Source organism: Chironomus tepperi, unplaced genomic scaffold (assembly GCF_022539635.2).
Source record: "Chironomus tepperi strain 1889 unplaced genomic scaffold, CSIRO-AGI_Ctep_v1 contig_445, whole genome shotgun sequence".
Taxonomy (NCBI): domain Eukaryota; kingdom Metazoa; phylum Arthropoda; class Insecta; order Diptera; family Chironomidae; genus Chironomus; species Chironomus tepperi.
The window spans coordinates 1,011,036-1,037,294 of record NW_027226567.1 but is presented as its reverse complement, the minus strand read 5'-3'; the positions used below and the strand labels follow the sequence as shown (position 1 = coordinate 1,037,294).

General features: G+C 31.7%; 1 protein-coding gene across 2 annotated transcripts; it reads right to left on the bottom strand.

Moving 5' to 3' along the window:
- mesh (sushi domain containing 2 mesh) lies at nt 1-21,824 on the bottom strand. 2 transcript variants are annotated; one of them, XM_070650615.1, is made up of 11 exons: nt 21,222-21,824; nt 14,583-14,824; nt 14,335-14,522; nt 10,060-10,237; nt 9,863-10,000; nt 8,388-9,160; nt 7,014-8,331; nt 6,821-6,948; nt 5,679-5,866; nt 5,091-5,444; nt 1,615-5,030 (listed from the first exon to the last, which is right to left on the bottom strand). In XM_070650615.1, the coding sequence occupies exons 1-11, from the start codon at nt 21,628-21,630 to the stop codon at nt 4,657-4,659; spliced, it is 4,290 nt and encodes a 1,429-aa protein (XP_070506716.1). In that variant the 5' UTR covers nt 21,631-21,824; the 3' UTR covers nt 1,615-4,656. The 2 variants fall into 2 exon arrangements, with proteins under 2 accessions (XP_070506715.1, XP_070506716.1); XM_070650614.1 differs by lacking the exons at nt 1,615-5,030; nt 5,091-5,444 and adding an exon at nt 1-1,102.
- Between the last annotated feature and the right edge of the window lie 4,435 nt (nt 21,825-26,259).

Here is a 26,259-nt window from a genome sequence, read left to right as displayed (position 1 = left end):
AGTTTACGTTGTGATCCAGTGGCCGATTTTCCATCCATCCTATGGAATCTAAGCAATACCCGCAAAACCAATCATCCCTTTAACTAAAACAAGTAACATCCAAGTATGTATTAAAATCATCAACAATATGAGCTACAACATCTAAATCCCAACCAAATACATAATTCCCATACAATTTAATAATAATCCTCAATATAAATTAAAATGATTAAATCATTTATGTCTTATTCTAAATTCATCTTAGAGATAAAATTCAATCACAATCTAATACTTTAATTAATTAAACATAATTTGTCATTCTCTTAAAAATCACTTTGTAGTAAAGACTTTGGAGTCATATCAATGATTATTGGAACAGATGATCTGTTTGGTGTAGATGGATCAGGAATGGGTGGAGCAAGCTCATTTGGTGGAGATTGATCAGGAACGGAAGGAGCAAGTTCATTTGGTGAATGAATGACTGCTTCAACATTCACTGAAGTTGGTAAAAAATTTTCTGGTTCCTGTGGCGATGGAGTTGCAGATTCATAATTGGATTCTAAGTTTAATGGAGGTGGAGGAGCAAAACGAGTTGGTGGAGATGGAAATTTAAAACTTGATGATATATTTTGTAATTTTGGTGTTGTAAATCGAGCTGATTTTATCGATGGTGTATCCATATCCATTGCCTCATTATCAATAATTGATAATTGACCGCTAACGGCAGATCGAGGACTTTTTGATGGAATAGGAGGCAATGGCGGTTCGAAAAACTCATCATCCGTTCCTTCATCGGAATCTAAATTTAAAATGTTCGGCACATCAATCTTCTTTGACAATCCTGACGTTGATGGTCGTTCCTCTTCCCTCAATTTATTGTCAAGGTATTCATGAATCTCTTTTTCACGTTTCTCGTAGTCTTTTTGCATTTTATCTAAAATATTTTGTCGCTCCCGTTCAACTTCCTCAAAATGAAGCAATTTTGCCTTCTCTTCAATTTCTTGTTGCTTTTTTTGTACATGACGATAAATTATTATGATGAGAATTAAGAGGAGGGGAACAAATGTCGAGACAATTATGAATGTCGAGTAACCTGCTGTTCGGGCTGTTATTTCTTGCTCACCTGTAATAAAGATTCAAGCATGAATATTTAAAATGTGATAATGATAATTTTACGTTTGTATGATTGATGTGGAGGAAGCGTAATATCTGGAATTATGGTTAAAAGCTATGATTTATGCAAGGTTGACGAGAATTTTAGTTTTTGTAACAATCCTACCTGAGTATGAAGAACATCAACTTAAATTATTAAGTTTTGTATGCATTTTACCTCGTTTTTAATTACAAAATTGAAAAATTTGATTGAAGTTTCAATTGATTTTTAACGGTTTTGCAAGTTTCGAATATGATTATAGCAGTTATTACCCTGAATTTTTTTAGGTTGATTTTACCCTTAACTTGCTTTTAAGATTTGAAATTTTTAACAAAATTTTTTGCATTTTCAAAGGAAATAAGTGAATTAAACTAGTTTTAAGTGAATCTTCGGTGACGGTAAAGACAATTTTGTTCATTTTACAATAAAATAACTTGGAAAATTCATTCAATTCAACAGAATTCAATAAAAAACACTGTAAGTTTTACGATTCGATTATCAAAGTTTATTTTCGATGTTTGCAGAGAAATCCCTGGATCTAAAAGCAATTTTCCTTCCATTGCAATCACACTCTATAAATACATTCTTTTTAACAGCTTATTCTATGTGATAACAAATCTCGTCATGTGAGTTTAAAGTGTGTAGTGGAATTGAATTTAATGGGTTTACGTAATAAAACTTCATTGCAAGTGCAACAGCACTTCATTAATGAAACTGTTCATTGTGCTTATTATTGAAATAGATGGTTGAAAGGAATAAGAAAGGATAGTTTCTCTGTCTTAAGTGCTTATCTTCTGCAACAGCTGCAATTTTCTTGTTCATTCAGTTTAAGAATATTATTCATTCAAACTATCAAGTTATTGCAAAAGAAGAAAACTTTTCAGCATGATTCAAAATTTATGCTTGAAGTATGGTGCATAATGGCAATTTTCTCCTCAAAAAATACACAAAAGATACTTCTTTCCTGCTTTTATTGTCATCTTATCATGAACAGAAAGAGTTATTAAAGAACGAAGGCGTCTTATTGCCTCTGTGACAGTTCATTTTTATGCATAAATATAGGACATAAATAGAAAAGGCAAGGATGGGAATTAATCATTTTGCATTATCAGCGAATGCTACGTTGTAATATCTTATAAGAAAATTGCAGCATACTTTCCATGTTGTAGCGTAAGAATGAAATTCTTTTTCATAAAAATGAACATCTATTTTCACGACAAGGACATAAGCTACATACATAGATAGAATTGTAAATGATAGCAAAATAAATAAGCATCGAGGGAAATAGTTCTGATAATAAGGAATATTAAGACGCATTTTTTTTTATTTTTAACGGTTATTTTAAATTTGAATATTTTAACGGTTATTTTAAATTTGAAAAATTTGATAAAAATTTGAAAATTTAAAACTTAATTTTCCTCCAAAATGAACACATAACTCTATTTAACCCACAAAAACATCACCCCAAAGAGTGGAAAGAAAATTGCATCAGAATAAGTGAATTTTCTTGCATTCTTTTATGTCAAGTAATCAAAATGCATGAGAAACAATAAGCAGACAGAAAGTTCAGTTTTAATGAAAATCTCTTCTATGCACGAACTACAACGACAAAAGGAATGCACCAATGATTACAAATAAATTGAGAAAAATATGAGCTTTTTTTCTCACATTTTTTTACAAATCTTTTAATTATTTTGAAAATCCGCTTAGCTTTAAGGGAAATAAAAAGAGTAAAAAGGAAATGAAAGTTACAGCGCGAAAAAAAATTTAATCCTTTCATGTTTGCTTTACAATCATGTTCAAAAGTTGGTTTAGAGTCTGAATGGAAATGGAATGGCTAATTTTCGGATTTATAAAGATCTTGAGTGCTTTGTGTGTTTTTTGGATTGAGTTTTGTATTGATGTGGACGGGATGTTGTTCTAACTGTGTGACGATGCCACATGACGTGGCACATGCCACACTAGTGTACCGCCAAAATCATTTGGGAATGCCATGAATCGACCATGTCGCGTGTGTTCTATATCGTGGCATACCACCAAGGTACGCAAGTGGCGCAAAGTTTGGACAACACTGATCCTTAACAAGCAAAGAGCATGATGTGCTCTCAGTTTATTCTGCTCTTGAGTACATGCTCTTTGCCTGCTTGAAAATTGCATTCTGACTAGATTGATGGACTTAAAGCATCTGTAGCTTTTTGAAAAAATTGATTTTTATCTTAAATTCAACCATTGAAAGTTCAAAAACACTTTTTTATTGTAAATTGATATCCATCTGCTACCCTTTAACTCCCATTTCCATTCAATCCGTTAAACTCTTAAGCTCCGCAAACAAAAATTTTATCAATTTATTAAAAAGTTTTAAACGCGCTTTAGCAAAAAAAAAAAAGCAATTCGGAAATGTTTTCATGATCTACTATACATGCACAATAACTGTAAAAGACATACAATATCCCCACCCTTTTATTTTATTGTAAATGGAAATATGGAAATGAGAAATTCAGCTTGAAACTTTAAACAGCATTAAATGAAAAACTTTTTTTTTTTAGCTTTCATTTCTATCTCATGATTTTTATTGTTTGATGTGTTTATGTCTGTGTCTGTAAATTTCATATATTGAGGTTTTTTTTCATATAAATTCTTGTTTCATGACTGTTACAACTAACTTTTTAATTAATTTTTTTTCTTTTCTTCATCTTCTTTTTTTGTATTTTTTGTTGCTCCATAATTAAGGAGCTTATCATTAACAATAAAAGCTTACAATATAAATGAACGTTTTTCTTTTTTTTCTGGGTTTTTGAAGATGGATGGATGATTTTTACTTAAGGGTGAAATTGCTGGAAATTTGTATCGCGATTTCTTGTTTAGTTAATCCTTAATGAAGGGTAAAGTTCAAAATAATAAAGCAATTAATTGGTTGTTGATGTAAATGTCTGTAAAGTTGATGAATTGCTAAGTTTTCAAATAACTGTCATTTTGAATTTAAATTTTGTTCAGAATTTGAACTTTCAAAAATTCAAAACTTGAACTTTTTGACTAACGGTTTTCAAAATTTCAAAATTAGGTTCAAAATTTTTGAGTTTCTTAACTAACGGTCATTTTAAATTTGAATTTTAACAATTTGGCAAAGTTTGAATTGAAATTTGAAATCCATTGAATCAAAAAGCTTCACAAATGCTAACTTAGCAATCACCAACATCACATCCATGTACATCATAAAGTTAGTAGCTGTGGGGTATTGTCACTTTATCTAATTGTTATGTAATTTGCTAATACAATATAACAAAAAAATGACATGCATCAGTTTTAATCTACAATTATTTTAATTAAATTTTTTTATGAATGTACTCATGAAAATGCCTTAAAACGTATTTTTTTTAACTTAATTAACTATGAAAAAATAATTTTGGAAAGGGAAAAAGTTTTTTTAAATTTAAATTCATGCATTTTGTTAGTTACTATGTCCGCAAAAATAATATAAAAAAATGCTATAGCAGTTGTTAGTAGCGGATATAAGCAGGAAATACTTAAACTTCCGTCGAACGAGAATCAGCAACACGTGGTAAACCAACATTTTGTGTCAATGGTGGTGATGGTGCTTGACGACTTGGTTCACCAAAGAATCTCGATGTTTGTGGTTGTTGTTGTTGTTGCTGTTGATTATAAGGCAGTACACGAATAGCACCGACTGGGGATTTTACAGGTGGGGATTGATTAGGATCGGAAGCAAAACTGGATCTATCAAGGTTACTAAATGTTGGACTATAAGTGCTATTATATAATTGTGGTGAATCTACAGGTGGTGGTGGATATCGTGCATCTTCTTCTTCAATTGGCTTATAATCAGATGTAAGTCTCTGTGAACGTCTGCCCATTTGACGATCTTGTCCGGGACCAGAACCTGAGGAAGCCATAGTGTGAAATTCAAAATCTTTTGCAATAACATCTCTAAATGAACTACCTTCACTGCTCGTGATATCATCTTCATCTAAATCCATTTTCTTTGATGGATCAAAGTCCACAGCTGGTTTATGCTTCAATGGCTCATGTGTATTGTATGATGCATCATAACTTCTAACTTTCTTAATTGATGAATCATCGCCAGCATCACTAACATCACTATTAATACCCTTTAATGATGACTTGGATACAGAACGTGAATGTGGTATTGGTAGATGATAATTTGGATCCTTTTTCAATTGTTTGCTTCGATATTGATAGACGACACATACGATGCAGAGAATCATTGGCATGATGACCAAGAGGATTATTAATATTACAATCCAGACGATGTTACGTACGAAGAAGACCTCGCCTATAAATTTTCATTCATGGATTTGTTTGGTTCTTATCTTGTTTTTTTTATACTCATAATTTTGTTCATAATAATAATATTAAAAATGTTCTTTTTTGTGCCAAAAATTATATGACTTATAAACATCATAAAATAGATATAGCATTTCTTCAAATAAATGTTCATTTTTAAGGAAAAAGATAAATTTATGACACAAATAAAAGCATCGAACACAATAATGGAAGCAGTACTTACGTAGACATTCAGTATATCCATATTCTGGCATATCCCAATTTCCATCAAGTCCACAAATACGACGACGATCACCCTTGAGGAAGAAACCTTCATTACATTCGAATGTAATGACTGCACCTGGTGTAAACTGGAAGTTTGATTTGCGACCAAAACGTGGCGTCTCGAGAATACCGCATGACAATACTCGACTGGATGTAGAGAAAGGAACGAGAGGAAATGTTTTCAATTAAATTATGTCAATATTACAAATTCAATTAAATTCAATTTAGTTATATAATTTTGATTGGATGTCTGTACAATATCATCTATGGAGGATAGTAGTGGGTAGCCTGTATGACGTGGCACAACTCGACTGGCGGGTTTCAGTCGCCAAGGTGTGCCGCGAAGCACAATACAATGCTCACCACTGATGTAGGATATAGAGAGCTGCTGGACAGCTTCAAATCATTGAACTAGAATAGGGTTCGTCCAAAATTGTTGACTTGCATGCAACAGACGCGGGCCTACAGCTTTGGACAAACTATAAAGTACAGTTCAATGCAGACCTGAGGTTCATGACCGACCCCTCTTTTAGCCTAAAAGGATATGTCTAGATTGATCTAGGATATCCCTCCACTATCTAGATTGACAATTCTACATTACCAAGAGCACATGCACTACTTTTATAATACTAATTACATCCAGACATAATCATAATATAATCTAACTTTATCAATTCCAAATTAATTATAGAATCGATACAGCATTAAATTTTATTCGAGACTCAGTTGCTCATTTTGTGATGTATGGTAACACGTAGCAATAATCATCACATCTAAATATAGACATTTAATTTATTTAGTTGAGCACTAAATTGAAAGGTAATTGAATATGTTCAGTATTAATACTCAATGTCAATATTTTGCGTGCAATACAAGTCTAAATGAGATTTTGGCTCGTTAATTTATTGCTTTTGGTAATTTTTGGATCAATATAGCACGTGGAAATGGAAAACTAATGTTTTTATCCATTATTAAGAATGAAAAGCTATTATTTTGAATTTAATTAGAATTAGGATAGCTACAAGACATAATAGGCAAAAATAAATTACATCGATATTGACTTTTTTGAGGTTATAGCCAATTGAGGTTATGTATACTTACACTTGATTAGACCGTTGAATATTAACAGCACTGTCATAATAATTCCTAGTGAAATGCGCCATTTCCCGATTCAGAGTCATACCAAAATCATATCGACATTGATAGGATTCACCGCATAGTTGATGAGCCTAATTAGACAACATAAAAATTAGCAATTCAAATCCAGCAACATCATGTCATGTAAATTTATTACCATTTCAATATCTGCAGACCGATTCGCAGGCAAGAAGTCTCTCGGTTCTCGTATAAAGTTGGGTAAGAATGTTACATTTGCATAATAACTTGCCGTCCGACCAAATTCTCTTGTAAACAGTCCCGCACCCACGCCATCTGTCTCTCTGTCAGACAACATCCATCGTATCGCAAAATCACGATGTACAGCCTCAAAATTATTCAAATTAACTTGAGCAACTGTTCCGTCCGGTCGAGTGAAATCATCAGCAATATCAAAACTCCAATTTCCGAACAATCCACGCGTTTTATTGATGAAGCCCCAAGGCAGGTAAACTCGAGCTGTCATAAAGCCTGCATTCTCAACAACTTCTACACCAGCACCGGATGGGAACATAATAACAACTTCTGACTGATTGAGGATATATGATGGAGTATAGACAGTAACGCCATGGAAGAATTGATATTTCAAACTGAAACGGTCAAAGTAGACACGACGACCATCAGCAAAGACATCCAATCGGTAACGCCATTGAGCATCCCTAGGACGAACACGAACTTCAATGACTGTAGAGTTATGTCCTCGAACAGCAATAGATGTAGGATGTGTAGCCATAACTTGTCCGTGAATGTTTCTTGGAACTTGTTGGAATCGAGCTTGTACATCCAATTCTTCAGCACCATTCTTAGCACGTACAAGAACAAATTCACCCATACCATTGAATGTATATTCCAAGCCATCAAATGTGACTATATGAGGATCACCGAAAATAGAAGCAACACCTGGTGCTTGATATGCAACACAATCCTGTGATGGACGTCTTTCAAAACGGAATGTTTCACATCCAACAGCTTGTTCATCTTGCCAGCGACAGCATGAGTAGTATGGACGAATATCGTGGAACCATTGTGATAATGTTGGAACTTTATTGGCTTCATTATATGGGAATTGACCGACATTATGTGTTCGTCTTGGACGTGATCCCCACATTTGATCGTGCGACAACATAAGGAATCCATTACGATCATAACAGCATTGTTGTTCAGAACCTTGTGATGTTGGCGTTCCACTTCTAACACAATGAATACCACCACGATGATGAAGACATGTTGGATTTGTGTCACGATCACAATCAAAATCAGGCATAAATCGTCCCTTGTCATAAAGAGCTTGATCGAGTTTACATGGACAAATTGGAACTTCGTGGGCAAAGTTTCGTAAGAAACGATCCAGACGCATCCAGTTGTCACAAAGTGCTCGTGGCCAGTTCAAGCCATGAATTCGTTCCCATTGTGGTCCAAAGTACCAGCCCAAGGGGATGGGCTTTGACCAAAGGGTTCTGTAAATTATGAAATTATTAAGGCTGTTTGAGAATGAAATTTTAAGTCTACTTACGGTGAAATTTTCAATCCATTAAAGTCCTCAGGATTAACAAGACGAATTTGAAGGAATCCAAATTGCATGTCTGTATTATTCGGGTTATGTCTCGTTCTATAATGTGATGGTGTGATTGTATAAACTCCAGTGTTTGTCAATTGTTCCTCAATAACATCAATATATTCCAATTCAGGTCGAATTGTACTTTCTCGATAGCCGTAAAGTGAAATTTTAATCGGTGCATTGAAGTTTGAGGTTAAATTGAATCGATTCCAGGATATACGAATTTCCGCGGGACTCCGCTCATGCACAGAAGAATCTTCAAAGAATATACGATCTGTAGACGTTGCAGGTGTTTCAACGAAGAACCATCCTCTCCATTTGAATGGTTCAGTTCCAATACGAATTGCTAATCGAACATAACCTTGAACTTTTAGTGATGGTTGAATGCAAATGGCACGATTTCTATCGACATAATGTCCAACAACAGGAATTGGTTCAGTATCAAACATGCACTCAATTCTTTCATCTGGCATGAAGCACGGACCCGTAATATTAATGATTGTTCCACCCAACATATTTCCAGATTCCGGTGCAAAAACTAAAGGCAAATGTGCGGCATCAATATCTTTATTGCACGTTCCCAACATAATTTTTTCATCAATTCTGAATATGTGTCGTCCGGGGAAGCCGTTTGCCCATCCTCTTCCGGTCAAATCACGTAAAACGGACGCTTGACTGTATGGCTTATATTCATATGATTGAGTACCGTTTCCGGCATTGAAACCGATCTGTTATAAATAGTGGATAAGATTAAAGGAATAAGAAGTTAAAGCATGGAGAAGGAGAAAGAGCAGGAGAGAGAGACACACATGGAAGTCGAGAGTTATCTTTCAATCATCAACGAATAAACAAAGAAATTTTCTTGAAATTATTAAATCAAAATTATTAAATCGAATTAATATATATATTGTTAAGATAGATCATTTAAACTTTTTGTTGCTCTCACACTTTAAATGAATTAATTCCTTAGTTTGGTCTTGTTCAACTCCTTGAGCTAAACTATTTTTCATTAGTTATCAAAAACTTGAAATATAAAGATACAAATTACTGAACTACAAAAGAAAGTGTTTCTTCTTTAGTGAATATCATATTAAAAAAAGTGAAAGTGTATGAATGGTGATACTCAGGCTACATTGTAGATATATAATTTACAGTGAATTAGAGTACGGGCGACCAAGAGGATTTAATCCAGTGTTGACAAGATCTTACTGTAATACAACAATTTGACCCAAGAGTAGGAGATTTTAGACCGATCGTAGTTCCTATCACCCAAATACTTGACCCATTTGGAGAGGTATCCTTCCATACATTGCAAAATAACAGCTTCTTTCCAGCTAACACAATTCAACTTCCACAACTCCCTCAAATTCTTGCGAACAACAACCAAAACAACACCGGTTCCGCTACAAAGTGTAACAAGGTCAACTTACATATGCAGGAACTCCACCTTCACCTCCAGTTGTATCACCACCAGCTTCTGTGTGTGATGACCAGCTAATGTCAGCATAATTGAAAATTGCGTAGGTGTAAACTTCATCAGTAGCAAGAACCATTTGGAATGAGTTGGTCTGAAAATGTGGAAGTTTGTTCTAATGTCCAAATTTAAGGTAAAGCTGCATATACTCACTTTGAATAATGAATTATCAATTCCACCAGCAAATGTCATATTTTTCCATGTTAGGATAACAACATGTTTAGGCACAAACGTATCCGATCCAACAACACCTTCACGAATATCCCACATAACACGTTCACGCACTTCTACACCAAATCTATCTGTTCTTGTCATCAGATCACGTTCTTGTCTACAATGAAAATGAAAATATATATAAGTATACAGGATATAAAGCCTATAAAATACAAGAACAAAATGGAATTTATCATCATAATATTATGAGAAATGATGAAAATGTAAATGAGATGACATAAAAAATATTGTTGACATTCATATCATATCTAGTTGATATTTTAAGGAAATAAAAAAGTATGTTCGTGATGAAATTGGATGATTGAGATGCAGACAGGCGGGATTCGTTAAAGAAAAAGTAAAATTGTGATGGATATATTTCATTTCTATGAAGTGTTGATTGATAATTGAGAAAGATGTAGAAATTTGATTTAACGAATTTTGAAAATTTGAATTTTAGGTGATTCAGTGTCAATTATGTTCTTGAAGAAATACTCATTTTGAGACAATTTGATGACATTAAAGCGTTAAAAATGTTCTTTAGGTTGATAGGAATGCTAATAATACAGTAACAATCAAGAAAAGTTGTAAAGAGCAGTCAAATTATAAAAATTTGAACTTGAAAAATAAATTCAGTGATTTTTTTCAATGTTTTGTAAAAATACACTAACCAATTAGAAATTGTAAACAAATTTTCTTGGTAAGTATTAAACAAGTTCTTAGAATTAAATCAAATTTAGGTTTATTGTGTATATTCTAGAGAAAATCAAGCCTCTAAGGAAAGAAGTTATAAAAGTTCTTGAGAAGTTTATCCAAATTTTGCCGAAAATTCAATTCCAGGTAACAATTTTACCAAAAAAAAACTCAATTATTTGACAGCCTCAAATTGGATATACGACTTCATTTCTCCATGAGAACAAACGCCTTGTTTACTTTCTTAATCCTTCCTATAGAATTCAATTCATTTACATACATGAAAAGATGATGAATGTGATGGAAATGGATGAATGATTGAAAGAAGCTTTATGAGGAAGGAAACACTTGAAAAACTAGAAGAAAAATCAATTTTCGGCTTGTTATCAACACAATCTTATTACATACGAGAAATTTTCATCTTATATTCGCTCATATCATGTAATGTTTATCATTTCCTTGGCTTACACCAATTTGAATTTAAATAGAAAGCAAAAGAAGTTTTTTGGATATGAAGAAAAATTCTTTCATAAGCGTGTACGTAGGATCACGAGATGATGATGATGGAAGTGAAAAGAATAGATTGCAACAAGTATGTGCCACACGAATGAGGCTTCAAAAAAAGCTTCTTCTTTTCTTATTGATTTGATAATGTAAAAGGTGGTATGAGGTAGAAAAATCAATTTATTGTAAAAGGACCAATCTTGAAGGATCCACAAAGATGCTTCAAGTAGAATGAAAATCGTTTTTCGACTCAATAGATTTTTATGTTTCTTTATTGACATGATTGGATTTTTTTCTCCTAATATTTATATTCAGAATAATTGAATTTGGGAAGTGTTTGAGCATTTTTCATAATGATTCACATCGTTGAGAACGTTTTGTAGCTTGTGCTTGCTGAGATGCTCGATAAATTGTCAAATATTTGCTAAATCTCAGCTTCTGTTAACATATTTAATGTCAAATTAGAAATACAATGTATGGATGCATAGAAATAAGGATGTTAGGTGTGTATAAGACATTTAACATGATTTATATCCAATTTTAAAGACAGGATATTGATTAATTAGACAAAAAATTCTTTTAAATGTTTAAAAATTAGATTTCTAGACCAAAATTGTCAAGACTTAATGCCAAAATCAATCCTTTTTATGTTACAACAGACCTTTTCCTTTTTTAAGCTTTTTTGTCCTTAACACCCAACTTTATTTCTCATCACGACACATGCAGTGCTAGTGTATGAAGGAAAACTTAGTAACTGGCACGGCAAGATGTATAATTTACATAGAACAGCATGTAAAATATTTTTGTAAATATTTTTGGCTACATTTATGGCAATTCCGTTGAATTTTTGCATTTTTGTTAAACCAAATAGCAACGAATTAGCATAAAACATTAGCAGATGACATAAGTTATTTCATGAATTTTCGCTATCGTGGAGTGAAACTTTACATTTTTCTTTCTTTCTGTTTATTCTTGCGAACTTGGCAACGAGAGGATTGCGGAAACACAAAGTCTACACAGTCGGAAGTAATTTTTGTATATTTTATCATCTCCTAGCTTGTTGCCGGATAGTAAGCTGAATTATCCAATCGAGCATACAAAATATTTTATTGGCTTATCCGCATTGTACATTTCCGCATTATCAATATCTGTCGTACAATATGATAAATTTAAGCAATTATTTTAAATTTTCTCGAGGATTTTTTATGGCAACTCTGATACTTGTGTATGGGTTTGGGGATGAAATTGAGAGGAATAATGTTAAAAAGGATTAGGCTTGTTGGATGGGCTGTTCGAATGTTTTATTAGAACAAATTTATTACTGAGGCTTAACGGACGTTTAAAATTTGAAATATCGGTTTTTGAATATTTGAATTTTTAAGTTCAATGCAAAATTCATCGAAGCATTCATTGAAGTTTAGTTCATAATTTATTCAGTCAAAATGAATCCAGTCCATTAACCGACAGTTGCAGTCCCCGCAGACACTCATTAAGAATCATTGTTCTGCATAAAATCACATCATCATTGAATATTGTCTTTATTATAAGTGTGCGTATATACATTGCATGAAATTGCATCCGATATGTGTCATTCCAAACCATTAAATTCTGATGATTTTGCCAGAAGAGCTTTTTTGCCATTCACAATGACAAAGTGCCCTTGAGCTATTGTCTTTTGAATTAAATGGAGGATACATAATCCAAAAGAGAAAGTTATGACATTCGGATGCGAGGAATTAAAATCGATATTTGCGGGAATGGAAGCTTTAAGGCATGTCTTGAAGATCACATTCTCATTTTTTTCCTGTTAAATAAATTAACAAAGTCATGCCACATTGTAAAGGTATTCTTTAATAATTAAACAATGTTGATGTCGGCCATGGTCACATAATATAATAATGGAAACTGCTGAAACATGTCATAATGTAGACAGTTGTTAACTAATGTATGAAGCATCCCAGAAGGCGGATAGAAAATGCATTAAAATTTTAAATACATTACATGAGAGTTCATACATTTAAAGGATTACTATTACATCACGTAAAGCAGTCAATTCTGTTGAAAATGAGGTTACAGTTCCAAACGGGCTTATTTTTATAGGAAATATGGGACTAAATTGTAGAAATTTCTTTCAAAATAAAGTTTTTTAAATCCTCTCTTTTTTCCCCTTTGAATCCTTAAAAAGTCTAACGTCAATAGACATTTTCTTCTTTAATCTTTTTACACAGCTCACAAAAAAAAGCTTGCTCCTGCAGTCAGAGCTAAAAATCACATATTTGTAAAGGAATAAAAATCTTTCTGAAAAGGGAAAATGTTTTTTGAAGCTTTTTTAAAGGCAAATTCAATTCAAAAAGTTCAATTTGCTCAAATTGTCGGACTAGATTTTGATTTTTTGGAAGGATTCAAAATTTTGAAAACATTCAAAAATTTTTTGACATTTTGAATTTTAAAAGTTCGTTGAATTTCAAAATTTTGCTAACTTATTTGAAATTTGGAAGACCGTTAAATTGAAAAATTGAAATTCAAATCCAAAAATCCGATGACTCTCAAAAATTTTGAAATTTTAAATTCTAAAAATCCGTTAGATCCGTTAGAATTCAAAATTTAAAAATCCGTTACACATTCTTTAGATTCCTGGCAAGACACGCTGCCAACAAAACTGCGCATTCACATACTTTCCTTCCCTAACCTTAAAAATCCCTTTTAAATCCCATACGATAGATGAAAATGTAGCAATATTTGTAAAAGAAAAGGTACAGGAAAAATTCACATGCTTAAAAATATAAAGCATGACATACAATAAATATCAACGTTCATTGTATTCACTCGAATATTCACAACATCATAGCTTTTTTTCTCTCTTCTATTTTTCCGCTTTAATCTCTTTGATAACGTTTTCATATACTGAATGCATGAATGTATTTATGTATGGAACTGAATGAAAAACTGAAACTCTTTTTCTATGTGGCAAATGAGATTACAGTACTTGAGATCATAGTAAATGATGTCGACACTTACCTGAAGTATACACCAGGAACTCTTTGATCCCAGTCAGTCTGATAAATTCTACCGATACGACAACGTGAGAAGAAGATTCCAATAAATGATGGATCATTACGTCTTGGCCAGTCCTTAATTGGGAATACTAATGGATATGTGTAATGCTCTGGTGGATCAGAGAATTCAAGATATCCGTTCATTGAGACCTAAAATAATTCCATTAAATTAGGATAAATAATGTAAAAAGAATCTCTTTTGCTACTTACTCTTGTGTAATTGAATCTGAAACCAAAGAATGGCAACTGGAAGTTGAAATTTTTGTGAACTTGTTGATTTGATGCGTGAATGTCTCGTTGAAGATCTCCAGAATTTTCTGGACCGCCTTTGTCAAAGAACCAGTACATAAAATTACTTCTGATTTGTCGAAGACGTTCGTGTGTGATTGTGTAACCGCGGCCATCATTTCTGTGTGTTGGTGGCTCATTTGGTGCTATGCGATTGTTTGGATCTGGAAAAGAAAGTGGATTTGGTTAGTTTTATGAAATTTAGGTTATTTTAGAATAGAATTGAATGAAAGATCCTGTTGATTATGAGGAATTTACAAGGTTTTGTAGCTTTAAATAGAGAACTTCTATGAAATTTTAAGATTCTCAATTTATCTCCAATTTGTCTTGAATTTCAAATCTTCCAAGAAAATTCAATGAAAAGTCTAAGAAACCATTGAAATGAGAAAATTGAGTTTGAATCAAATTCTTTAGAATTTGAAGCAGGAAATGAACTTTTCTTTCGAAGGGAAACTGAAAGTTTAATACGGAAGGAAGAATTTTGTGTGGAAATGTTTCTCATTCTTCATTCTTCGGCAATGAAAAACATTCCAAAAATGACAAACGGCTGCAAAAAGTTTCATCCTAAAGTCTCCAAATAGACTCCATATCCAAAATTGAGAAATAATCACGAAAATTCATCAATAAATCGACAATTTACTCTAAGCGTTTTACAAACAATGTTAGTAAACATCACGTCTATAAATCCACAGAGAATTAAATCCACTTTCCAACTTAACGAGCTTGAAGAAAATCTTATAGAAATGATATAATCATTATGAGAGTATAAACAACAATTTTCTGATATCATTTCTTAGTGCTAGTTCGATTCATAACAAATAAATCAGACCGGCGACAATTTATATAATAACCACAAAGCAGTTAGCATGCAGAGTTGGGAAAAAGGTTGATTTTGATGGGTTTAGAGCAGTTTAGGGCAATACTTTATGTGTTATGAAGAACTTGGTGGCAAGACATGACGAAAGCTACGCGCAGCATACGGTCCATGTCAATACCAAAAATGTTTCGGAGCACACAGTTTGACCCAGAGTGCGGCAACCTGAAAATCGAAAATTCGACATTTGATTGTCGAATTTTTTCTCAAAATTCGATGTTTCATTAGAAAATTTAAAAATAATTTGACAGTTAGCAATTTTGTAACAAAATAAATATTTACGTTTTTTTATGTGTTTGTATGCATTTAGTTTTCATTTATGAGCAATTTTGTAACAAAATAAATATTTACGAAGTTTTCATTAGAAATTCTCATTCTAATACACATTTTGGAGCTTCTAATATCCTAATACAATTCACTTGATGTGGTTTAACATTATATTGTGCATAAATTTGCTTAAAAATTTTTTGTAAACATTGAAAGTTTTTTCAATGTGTTTTGGAATAATCGGTTATTTTTTCATAACGGAAATTTATTTTTTGAAAAAAGTAACGAAAAAAATAATTCAAACAAAAAAATAACAGAAATTTTTCAGATAGCCGCACTCTGGTTTGACCAACACTGATTAGTGCCAAAAATCCTCAAATATGCAGTTCCTAACTTGTGGTTGAGTCTTTGCAGTGATCAGCTGTAAAATTCAATACTTGCATCCACCTGCATCCCAACTCTGACAATGAAAAATTATAATTTGATGAAATTGAGGAAAGAGAATGAAAAAATACAGGAAATAAAAGTGGAAGAATTTCTTTTCTTCTGTTTTGGAGCCTTTCAAGGATTTAAGATGGCAAGGGGTATGGAAAGAATGCAGCTGTGCAAATATTCCGTTGAAACATGAAAATTTTTAAGAAAACTTTTATCTTATTTCAAATGAATTGTTCTAGTTAGGCATTTATATGCTTGAAACTTGTTAACCCGAGCGACACAATTGAAGGAGGCGACGCAACGAAGCTTTTAGATGCTCCGTCAAAGCTCTTTTATAAACAGTAAATGTATGCCATTTTGTAGGCATATTGTATCAACTTCCATTTAGTTAATACAAGACCTTGAGCGGAACCTTTAAGATCTTCGTGACGGAGCCTTCTTTAATTGTGTTGCTCGGGATAAAACAACAATTTCTTTGAAATCCCAAAGTTTTCCAACAACTTTTAATCTAAGTAAGTACAAAATCACCACCGAATGCCAAAAAGTACATTTTTCAGACATTTTGTCATAAATGTTCTTTTAAAATGTCTGATGAGGTAAACCACCATGAATGACTTCATGCTGTGGCTACAACTAGTTCACTGTAAGTGGTTTTGAAGCTTTTAATCTAAGTTATTACTTTTTTACATTCGCTTACATCCAATTTTGTAATCCTGACATCACCATCAGGTATCAAAACAAGTGGAATTGACAAGAAAATTGGCAAACTATAAAATTTGGAATTAAATTGAGGTTGCAAGTTCATGAAAATCTTTCGCATGAGGAAATTGTAACAGACATCTTGGTAGCTATGGAACAAAATCTCATAAATTGTGCATTTTACATTGAACTTTTCAAGAAAAATACAAAAAATTGGCAATAAATTTAGGAATCACGACACTTTGATCAATAAAACAAGCAAGCAAGCACAAACGGAAAAATTCATTAAAATAAAAATGAGCTTCGTTCTTTTTTGGCAAGGATGCAATTGAAAGAAAATATTTCATTCACAATTGTGGCTGGCTTAGTTTAACGATAGAAATGAAAATGAAGATAGTCAGCATAAATCCGAATTATAAATGATCTTATTTAAATTTTTTTTGCATAGAATTTCATGATTATAACGCTGCATATATTCGACATAAAGAAATGAGGCATTTTTAGGGAGAACTCTCGTTTATACATGAAATGTGACTAAAATTAATGCATAGATTTAAATATTTTATTAATCTCGGCTATTTTGCACTTCCGGATTGTATAATTTTCGCATTAAAATGTATGACACAGATTTTATAGTAGGGAATTGACTCATCACGAATTCAAAACAACACATTAAGGACATTAATCACAGGAAATGTACTAAAATCCATTTAAAATTGTATTTTGTTTTACAGCGGATTTTCTAAATTCAAATTTTCAAGGAAACTCTTTGTTTCTAAATAAAATCTATAGTTTCGTGCCCTTTTGAAGTAGAAAACACATTGGAAAAATCAAATTAAAAAATTCGATTAATTTTTAATATTTACAGCATAAAACAGCACAAATCATAGCAATATACCATTTAATCAAATATCAACACGGCAGCCAGTAAAGGTAAAAGAGATAACATCATAATTCATAATAAAAAAGGAACAAAAAGCGAAATAAAATTCCATTTCATCACAGCTTTCATTGTCATTATTGTGATAGACTTGTCAAGCTGAAAATTATGTGTAGCTTGATGATGAACTTCACAACAATATAGCTTTTCCATGACTCAAGCTTTTTGTTTATTCAGTGATTTCATAACCGCAGAGAAGTAATGTGTTTATTTATTCATTCAACACATAATACCTTCATATAAAACCCAAGCTTAATTCAACGTGTATACACAATGGCAAATACAATGAAAGAGTGTTATCTTGAAGTAATGCAATATGATATATATGAGCAATAATAATTATGTTAAATAAATATATCGTTATCAGTCTTCAGATAGTGATGTATATATATGTATATATATATATCTATCGCATTCCAATGATATGGATTCCATACATGTGTGGAATGATGAGACACGACGAGGAGAAGAAAATAAGATTTCGATTCAACGTTGTGGAAAAATGTAATTTGAGCTTATGAATTTATCTCTATTTCTCCTTATGTCTAACATGAGTAATGCGAACGTCTAATGATTCCAAATAGAATTGAATCTCATTTCTTTTCGAACACAAAAAAAGACGAAATAAAAATTTTACAAATTCATTTCAATTATGCGCTGCAACGTTTGTCAGTCTATCCATTATTAAATCAAATCATCCATTTCAATCTCATACTCAATTAAGTGAACATCACAGCATGCATTCTTCATTGATGTTTATGCATCTATAACAAGCAAATCTGAATTTTTGTATTGAATCAAAAATTACTCATGCAGAAACTAAAAAAATCAGTGGATTTTGCATGTTGTTATGGAAATACAGTTATAAAAGGATTGTTGAACTAACGTTCAGCGAGTGTAATTTAATGAATCCTAGATTACGTTGTGAACCGTAAATGAACGATTTCCGTAGATGGTATAGTACAATAAATGAAGGAAAAAGGTTGTAAATCTTTAAAATGCTTCGCTGCTTATTCTAGTCGACGAGGATTCGAGAATGAATTTTTTAATAGAACGGTTAAAAAGGTATAAGGAAGAGTTTTTCAATTTAACTTTCGTTTGACATTTTCTAAATTTATTAATTGGGAAATTTTGGATTAAATTAAATTGGAACTTGTCTGAAAATAATTCATGAGAATCATTATTAAAAGCTCATTTCATTTTCTTGGAAACTTTATCGAAATGTTTGAAATACTTCGAAGGAGATTATTGATATTGCTTTGAAGGTGAATTGAGTTGATTAGGCAATTTTTTGAAATTAAGTTTTTGATGAATTTTCAAGTTTTTTAAGTCATCAAAAATAACTTTAGTTATAAATTCTGCCTATAGTGCAGTTTTATTTAGCAAACGACATTTCATTTTAAGGCTAATTAAATAAAAAATTACAAAAGTCCTCGTGTTATTGATCGAGGGACTTAAGCGCATTTTTGTCCCAGCGATCAGTAATTGTTTAATAAGACACTTTAAGTCCTAAAAATCAAGATCCAGGTCTGTTTTAGACCTAAAAGACAAGATCCAGTAAGATCCAGGTCACTTCCAGACCTAAAAGACAAGATTCAGTAAGATCCAGGTCACTTCCAGACCTAAAAAACAAGATCCAGTAAGGTCTAAGTCACTTCTGTCCGCTATGCAAAAATAAGATCGATAAGATTCGATAAAGAAAGAATTCAAGCAATTAATTTTCAAATATTAAGAATATTTTGAAAAAAACGGCTTTCTGAAATTCAAATTTTTTAACGGATTTGAAAATTTCAAAACTTTTCCGCAAAAGTTTGTTTACATTTTGTACTGAAATATAAAATTCATTAATTATCGTATTTAGAGATTGTTTTAAGATTTTTAAAAACTTTGCGGCCAATAAAACCATGGAACTGATCTTAAAAACCATTCCGAGCTTTACGATGTCTTTAAAAGTTTTTCTTCGCCCGAACAGCCGAACAAAGTGTCTTATTAAGCTACCTTTTTGAAAACAAGTTTCAAAAATGCGCTAAAAAGAAATCTTCTTAGAATTAGAAGAAGAAATTTTGCTGATTTTGGATACAATTTGTGCTGGTAAGTACTAATTATATAGTGAAAAAATTTGTTAGTTCTCAGACAATATTCCTACGCATAGTGGTATTGTTCCAATATTTATCTTCTATTTAGGTCATTTCCGAAGATAATGTTCAAGATTTAATTTTTGAGCGGCCTAACGAAGACATGGGTTTTCATATAGAATTCATAAGAAATTCAAATGATTGTTAAATGCAAGGATGGATGCTAACTTGGGATAATCGCAACAGTTCGCTAAGAACCAATTTAATATTGTTTAAATTTTATGCTTCACTAAATTTATTCTTGAGTTGTTGAGAAAATATAATTTTTAAATGCTTAGAGCATTTTGAATTCTTAATCAGATTATTTTAATTTTTTAAACTTTCTAAAATTCAATTATGAATGATTTTTTTCTTGCCTAATATTGAAAAGCATGCTGGTTAGGATCCATAATTAAAAAAAAAATATATGATAAATTCAGTGGTGAGAAACCTCTTGTGCTACGAAGTTTTTTTTTAAAATGCGATGTGCGGTTTTTATCGAGTCGGAAAGGTTGCTTATAACTGGTTTAATTACAGCCTTAGAATCCATTCAGAAACACCACAAATTGTTACAAATATTAAATTTTACCAATTTTACTAATCAAAGCAGCAACGAAAGAATAAAATTATTCCAGAAATTAAATTTTAATTTTGTTCATTTTGAAATTTTCCGACATAAAATGAGGTTAGGTTGAATTCAATCTCTATGAATTTTAGATTTATAATTTATTCATTTGAATTCTATGAGATGCCACAATTTAATCTCAAATAGCTAGGTCATAAAGCATGACAACAGTTTTGAAATGAATATGACGCATTCGTCATAATCTGAAGCAAAAGCTTTTCGAATGAATCATAATTTTATCTCAAGTAAATTCCAATTAAGAATCAATTTAAGACTTTCCTCGAAAAGTAAAAATAACTCAAATCTCCTACGTAATTCACACAATAGCAATAGCATAACAAGAGCCTATAATCGAAACACTTGTAGAGAAATTGTTATTCGAAGAAAATAGTCAATGTTTCATACTCCTTAAAATAATTTTATCAGTGATGAATGATGTCATTTTATCGATTTCCAACAACAAGCATACTTTTTTTCATTCGCCATGATAAGATAATGAAGGTAGGAAAATAATAAAATATAAAATTTTGTCATGCGATAATGATTATTTTTCACTTGAAAATTCTTCATAATTCAGTTTCTTAATAGGGTTGGGCAATTTACTTACTATTCCAATCGTAGCTTTGATCCCCAATATCAAGATTGAAGGCACCGTAATCATCGTAATTCATATATTTTCCTTTTGTCTTTTCAGGCTTGATTTCATCGACATTTACAACATCGTTGTTAATGTCATCTTCCTCATCCTGAGGATCATTATCAAGTGCTCCATTTAAAGCCTGGATTGGCACTTCTTCTGGTTTATCCTCCGGTGTTTCATCGTTATTATCCTCTGGCACTTCTTCTTCTACTTTATTCTCATCATAATTTATATCATCATCATCATTATTACTATTATCACCATCGTTACTTGTTACTTCCACATTTTCTGTTTCACTTTTTACATCTTCGTCACTTGATGCGACAACTAATGAGATGCTAATTAATGAAAGCAGAAGTAACCACTTCCACCTCATTTTTATGTTAATTTAATTATTTTTTTTTTGGTTTATTCTTAAAATTCTGTGCCTTTTTGGGTTTCACAATAGCAAAAATTTCACAATTCTTAAAGCCTTATCACTAGGGCGTTGTCTTGATAAGATATGAGACTAGAAAAATATTACACGCACTTATTTCTTTCTACGTCTAAATTAGTCGCGCACCTGTTGAAATCTGACATGAAAAAATTATATTCAACCTGCTTACATGAAATTTTTTTATTTTATTCTTATCTTATCAGCTATTTTGTTGGAAAACGTTTGTGAGTCTTGGCAAAATTAATGTAATTGTTAGTTTACTATGCTTTATTTGTGGTTTAAATGGTGAAAAGGTGAAAATTTTCGCGCCATTTTTTTCTCACCTGAAATTTTGAATTTGAGAATTTGAGCTTAATTTACAGTATTAATTCAAATGTATTGCTTGATTTGATAATAAAAAGTGGCAAGATAAATATGCAAAGTTCAAGAATCACGTATGTTTAGCTTTAAAGTGGTTATTCGTCCAAAAATAATTGAAAAGTTCTTGTTTTTGTCGTTTCGTTTTTCAAATTTTTGTTCAAATATTGCACTAACGACATTGTGGCGGCATTTTTTTGAACTTTCAACGTCATAAAATCAAATTTGTCGCAAAACCAACTTGGATGCATAAATTTAACTAGGCTGTTAACTAAGCTTAGATGCTCCTTAACAAAATGTGAAAATTGTACAAAATTGTACAATTTTTTCATACAAGAATTACGAAATTGTACAATTTTAACAATTTTTAGACTAACTAATAAGCTTGACCTGAAGCTTGTTTAACATTGACCAAATAATGGATTTTATCCAAAAATAAGCACAAATGAAACACATTATGCATGAATTTCAACAAATTTCCCTCAACTTCCTTCCAACTCCCAATTTTTTGATAAAAAAACAAACACAAATCAAGTGCAATTTTCTATAACTGTAATCTAAGATAACGATTTCTATGTATGTGTTACGGGAGCGTCAAAAAATGGCAACAACCACCAAAAAGCTTTATCCAATTCACTTAATTATTCATTTTGCATTGATGCATTCATTAAAGTACAAAAAATGTTCATTCATTCATGAAATTAGAGGAAATACAATGCATAATTAAGTGGGATCGATGCTGTTTATTGGCAAACTATTCCATGAGTGACTTTATGCTGTTGTAATTGAGAGTCATAAAATGTACGATATACGCACATATCATTCACCACTAAAGTATGGAACTTAATTTTTTTTTTATCTTATCTATAAATTGGAAACAAAACACTCATGGGTGTATTTTATGTGCTACATATGCCTATGCCTATGTCTTTTTATGAAATCTAGTCGTGGATGTACTTGTGAATTTACTTATGATTCATCCACTGAATTCAAGTCATTTGTTAAATTCTAATGAAATTAATCACGATTTTATGGAATTTTAATGCACAAACCTGTGTCATGAGGCTGTAAATTTTGAATATTGGAAATTGGTTTTTGTGGATTCCCAAATCTATGTCAATTAATTTTGAATATAAAACTTGATTTGTGCAGTTTTTATCATATTATTTGTTGCGGTTGTCTGATGAATGTAAAATTCATTCTGGGAAATATGTTGGGTGTCGGGTGGGATGTGGAATTTAGTAGTGTTATGCTGATTAATATCGTTTTTGTGTAAATTAAAATTGAATTATTGGTTGTTTTGTAAATTTATGATTTAAACACATAAATTTATTTTGTGGAGCTGTTGGGAAGTACCTAAATTGTTTGAAAAATTATTACAGTCGATAGTCTTTGAATTGAAATTTATTGCAGCAAGCATTGAAATAAATTTGGATTTGACTAAATATGTTGAATTTTTGAATAATTTTGAAACGTTTTGTAGGATTCGAACTGAAGACTTTCAAAAATTCACCAGATTTGAGACTGCTAATTTCTAGTCAATTTCATACCAAAAATATTCCTTTCTTAATTTTGATTCCTTAGATCTTAAACAAAATGAGCAATTTAAATTTTAATGCCTAAAAAGTTTAATTTTAACTTTCAAATTTCCTCCCTTAAATCAACAAATAAACATTTTAATATGCTTGCTTAGATTTTATTTACTGTATAATCTCTCGCATGAACATCAAAAATACTGCGAGTGTTTGCTGAAAATTAAAAATTTATTTTTCTGCATGAGAATTTGTTAAACATTCTGTTAAATTGCTAGACCACGGAGTTTAGGTTTAGATGTTATCGCAATTTACATTTTCTCGGAAGGATGATGTGTGAGTTAGAGATATTTTTAGATCTTAATTTGGAGCTTGTCTTTCTTTGGAAGGAATCTATTTATTATGGGTTTGTGATTTGGGAATAAGGATGATTAATAGATGTTAGTCATTTATTAAGTGAGCACATGTGTTCTTAACTTTGAGGATTGAAGATATCCTTAATATTATCGTGCATGCATTGTATAGCAGTGCTATTCCAAAACTATGCTATTCGTTGCATTAATGAGATATGAAAATCTAATTAGAATGTCTTGTGCATTGTGGAAAATTAAGCTTCCTGAAGTCTCGGTCTCGACAAATTCATGAAATTCTCGGAATCGCGAATGCGACTACCCGGAAACTAACGGCATCGGGAACTATTAATGCGACTCAGAGCGCGAAATCGAGTCGACTTCAACAACAGCTCTTGCGCGATGCTCTGTCATATCGACAAGACCCTTTGTAATAATTGAAAAATCGAACATCCGGTAGGAATCGAACCCACGTCCGGAGAGAATCCAATTTCCGGATTGCCTTACCATTCGGCCACAGAGGCCTAACTCTCGCACTTGCAGATCCAACTACATATGACTCTATACCCCAGAGTCAACTCTACTCCAACACCACAGTGCTGTACGAGACAATACTCCTAATTTTCATATATTTTCATTAAAAACCACATGTACAACACTAGAATAAAATATTCGTGGATATAACAATAAAGATGATTTAGTATTGTGTATGTAGCTTAGAAGTAAAAAAAAGGCTGTAACAGTTGTGGGAAACAGCATCGAGTTTCATTTCACACTCATTAACGAGAAATATGAAAAAAAAACTTTTTTGTTTCACTTTCATTTCGCTGCTTAGTCTGACTGTTTTTTTGCTTTCAGGAGCTTTCAGGATTCATTTTGCGTACGCAAAAACTAGAGCAATTAATTCGTTTCTCTTAAAGCTTATTAACGTCAAAATGGAATTAAAGTGAAATGTTTCGCATTTCAGGAACACGAATCCATTATAATGGAAACGCATCAAAGCTTTAATTTATATCATTTCAGCCATGCTAACACATTAACAGTATTCATATATTGACAATGATGTGGATGTGAAAACTATGGCACCGGGAAATATTTTAATTAAAGTTAAGGCATTAAAAATTATGTTGTACAGAATATTTCACACAAAATTTAATTATGATAAGGACGAGAGGAACTAGAAACAAAATTAATAATTAACAAGCTGACAACGGTCGATGACTTTGGAAATGGAATTTAAAATGAATTTTGTTACAATTTCCGGTTGTTGAAAATTTACAAAAATTATTTAATTAAACCATCGTTTATGATTGTTTTGCGGTTATAGTTGTGCTGGTTATTTTGGAAATGTTTAGAGCTGTTGATGAAAATTATGAATAATTGTGGATAGATGATGAATTTTGAGAATTTTAATATAATTTGCATTTTTAGAATTTACCGCAAATGTTGGTTGGGTTCTAAGCCAGTAATGGGCAACCTTTTATTGTTTAAGGCACACTTTGATGGCAAGCCTCGACCAAAACCGCACACGACAAACGGCTCATGAGCATTGTTTGGACGATCTTGTGGACCAGTACTTAAATTTTATACCTTAACTTGGCATTGACTGATTTATCGACTCCCAAACTGTCCAATAACTCTTTAATCCTTTCCTCAAAATCCCCTAAAGCATTAAAATTCCAATATTATCTACCCAAATTCCTAATAAAAGCTCTCCCAAAAGAAAATACACATCAAATTTCCATAGAATAATCTAATTCCAAAAATACCAAATCATTCCATTCAGCTACAGAAACAATTCATGACTCCAAGCTCTAAATATAAACCATGACTCGTATCTTTAATCTAGGAATTACTCAACTGACTGATAACAGATACATAAAGGTGAAATTTCCACAAAGCCAAGAACCAATCAAAGGTTATGACATTAAAATTTCTTTTGTTTTTTTATCTCTGAATTGAACGATTCTGGATGAAAATGTCATATCATGAAGCGAATTTTCTGTAATTTTGTTGCTTAATTCAATGTTTTGATTGCAACAACTTGTTGTATTTCCTGCGTAAAATGGATCAATGTTTTCAATGCTTTAGGGCAACATAAAACAATTAAATCTCTAAGCTGCAACAATGAAAATTTCTTTTGTTTTTTTATCTCTGAATTTTAAAATCACCAGAAAATCAAATAAAATGGAAATGACCTCAATTGAAATCCACAAGATGTCACTCAATATGTCCAATAAATCATTTCCATTTCAAATTATTCAGCATATTTTATGCAAAATTCTCGCAGAATCCGATGAGGGCAAAAATCTATAAAAACAAAAACAAAT

What these genes read in the sequence shown, in the direction of transcription:
- mesh (XM_070650614.1), bottom strand. Translation starts at nt 21,630, where the DNA reads ATGAGGTGGAAGTGGTTACTTCTGCTTTCATTAATTAGCATCTCATTA. An exon ending in TTGATAATTCATTATTCAAA is followed by an intron (nt 10,001 to 10,059) that starts GTGAGTATATGC and finishes CCACATTTTCAG; the next exon opens with ACCAACTCATTCCAAATGGT. An exon ending in GGTCTGCAGATATTGAAATG is followed by an intron (nt 6,949 to 7,013) that starts GTAATAAATTTA and finishes TTGTCTAATTAG; the next exon opens with GCTCATCAACTATGCGGTGA.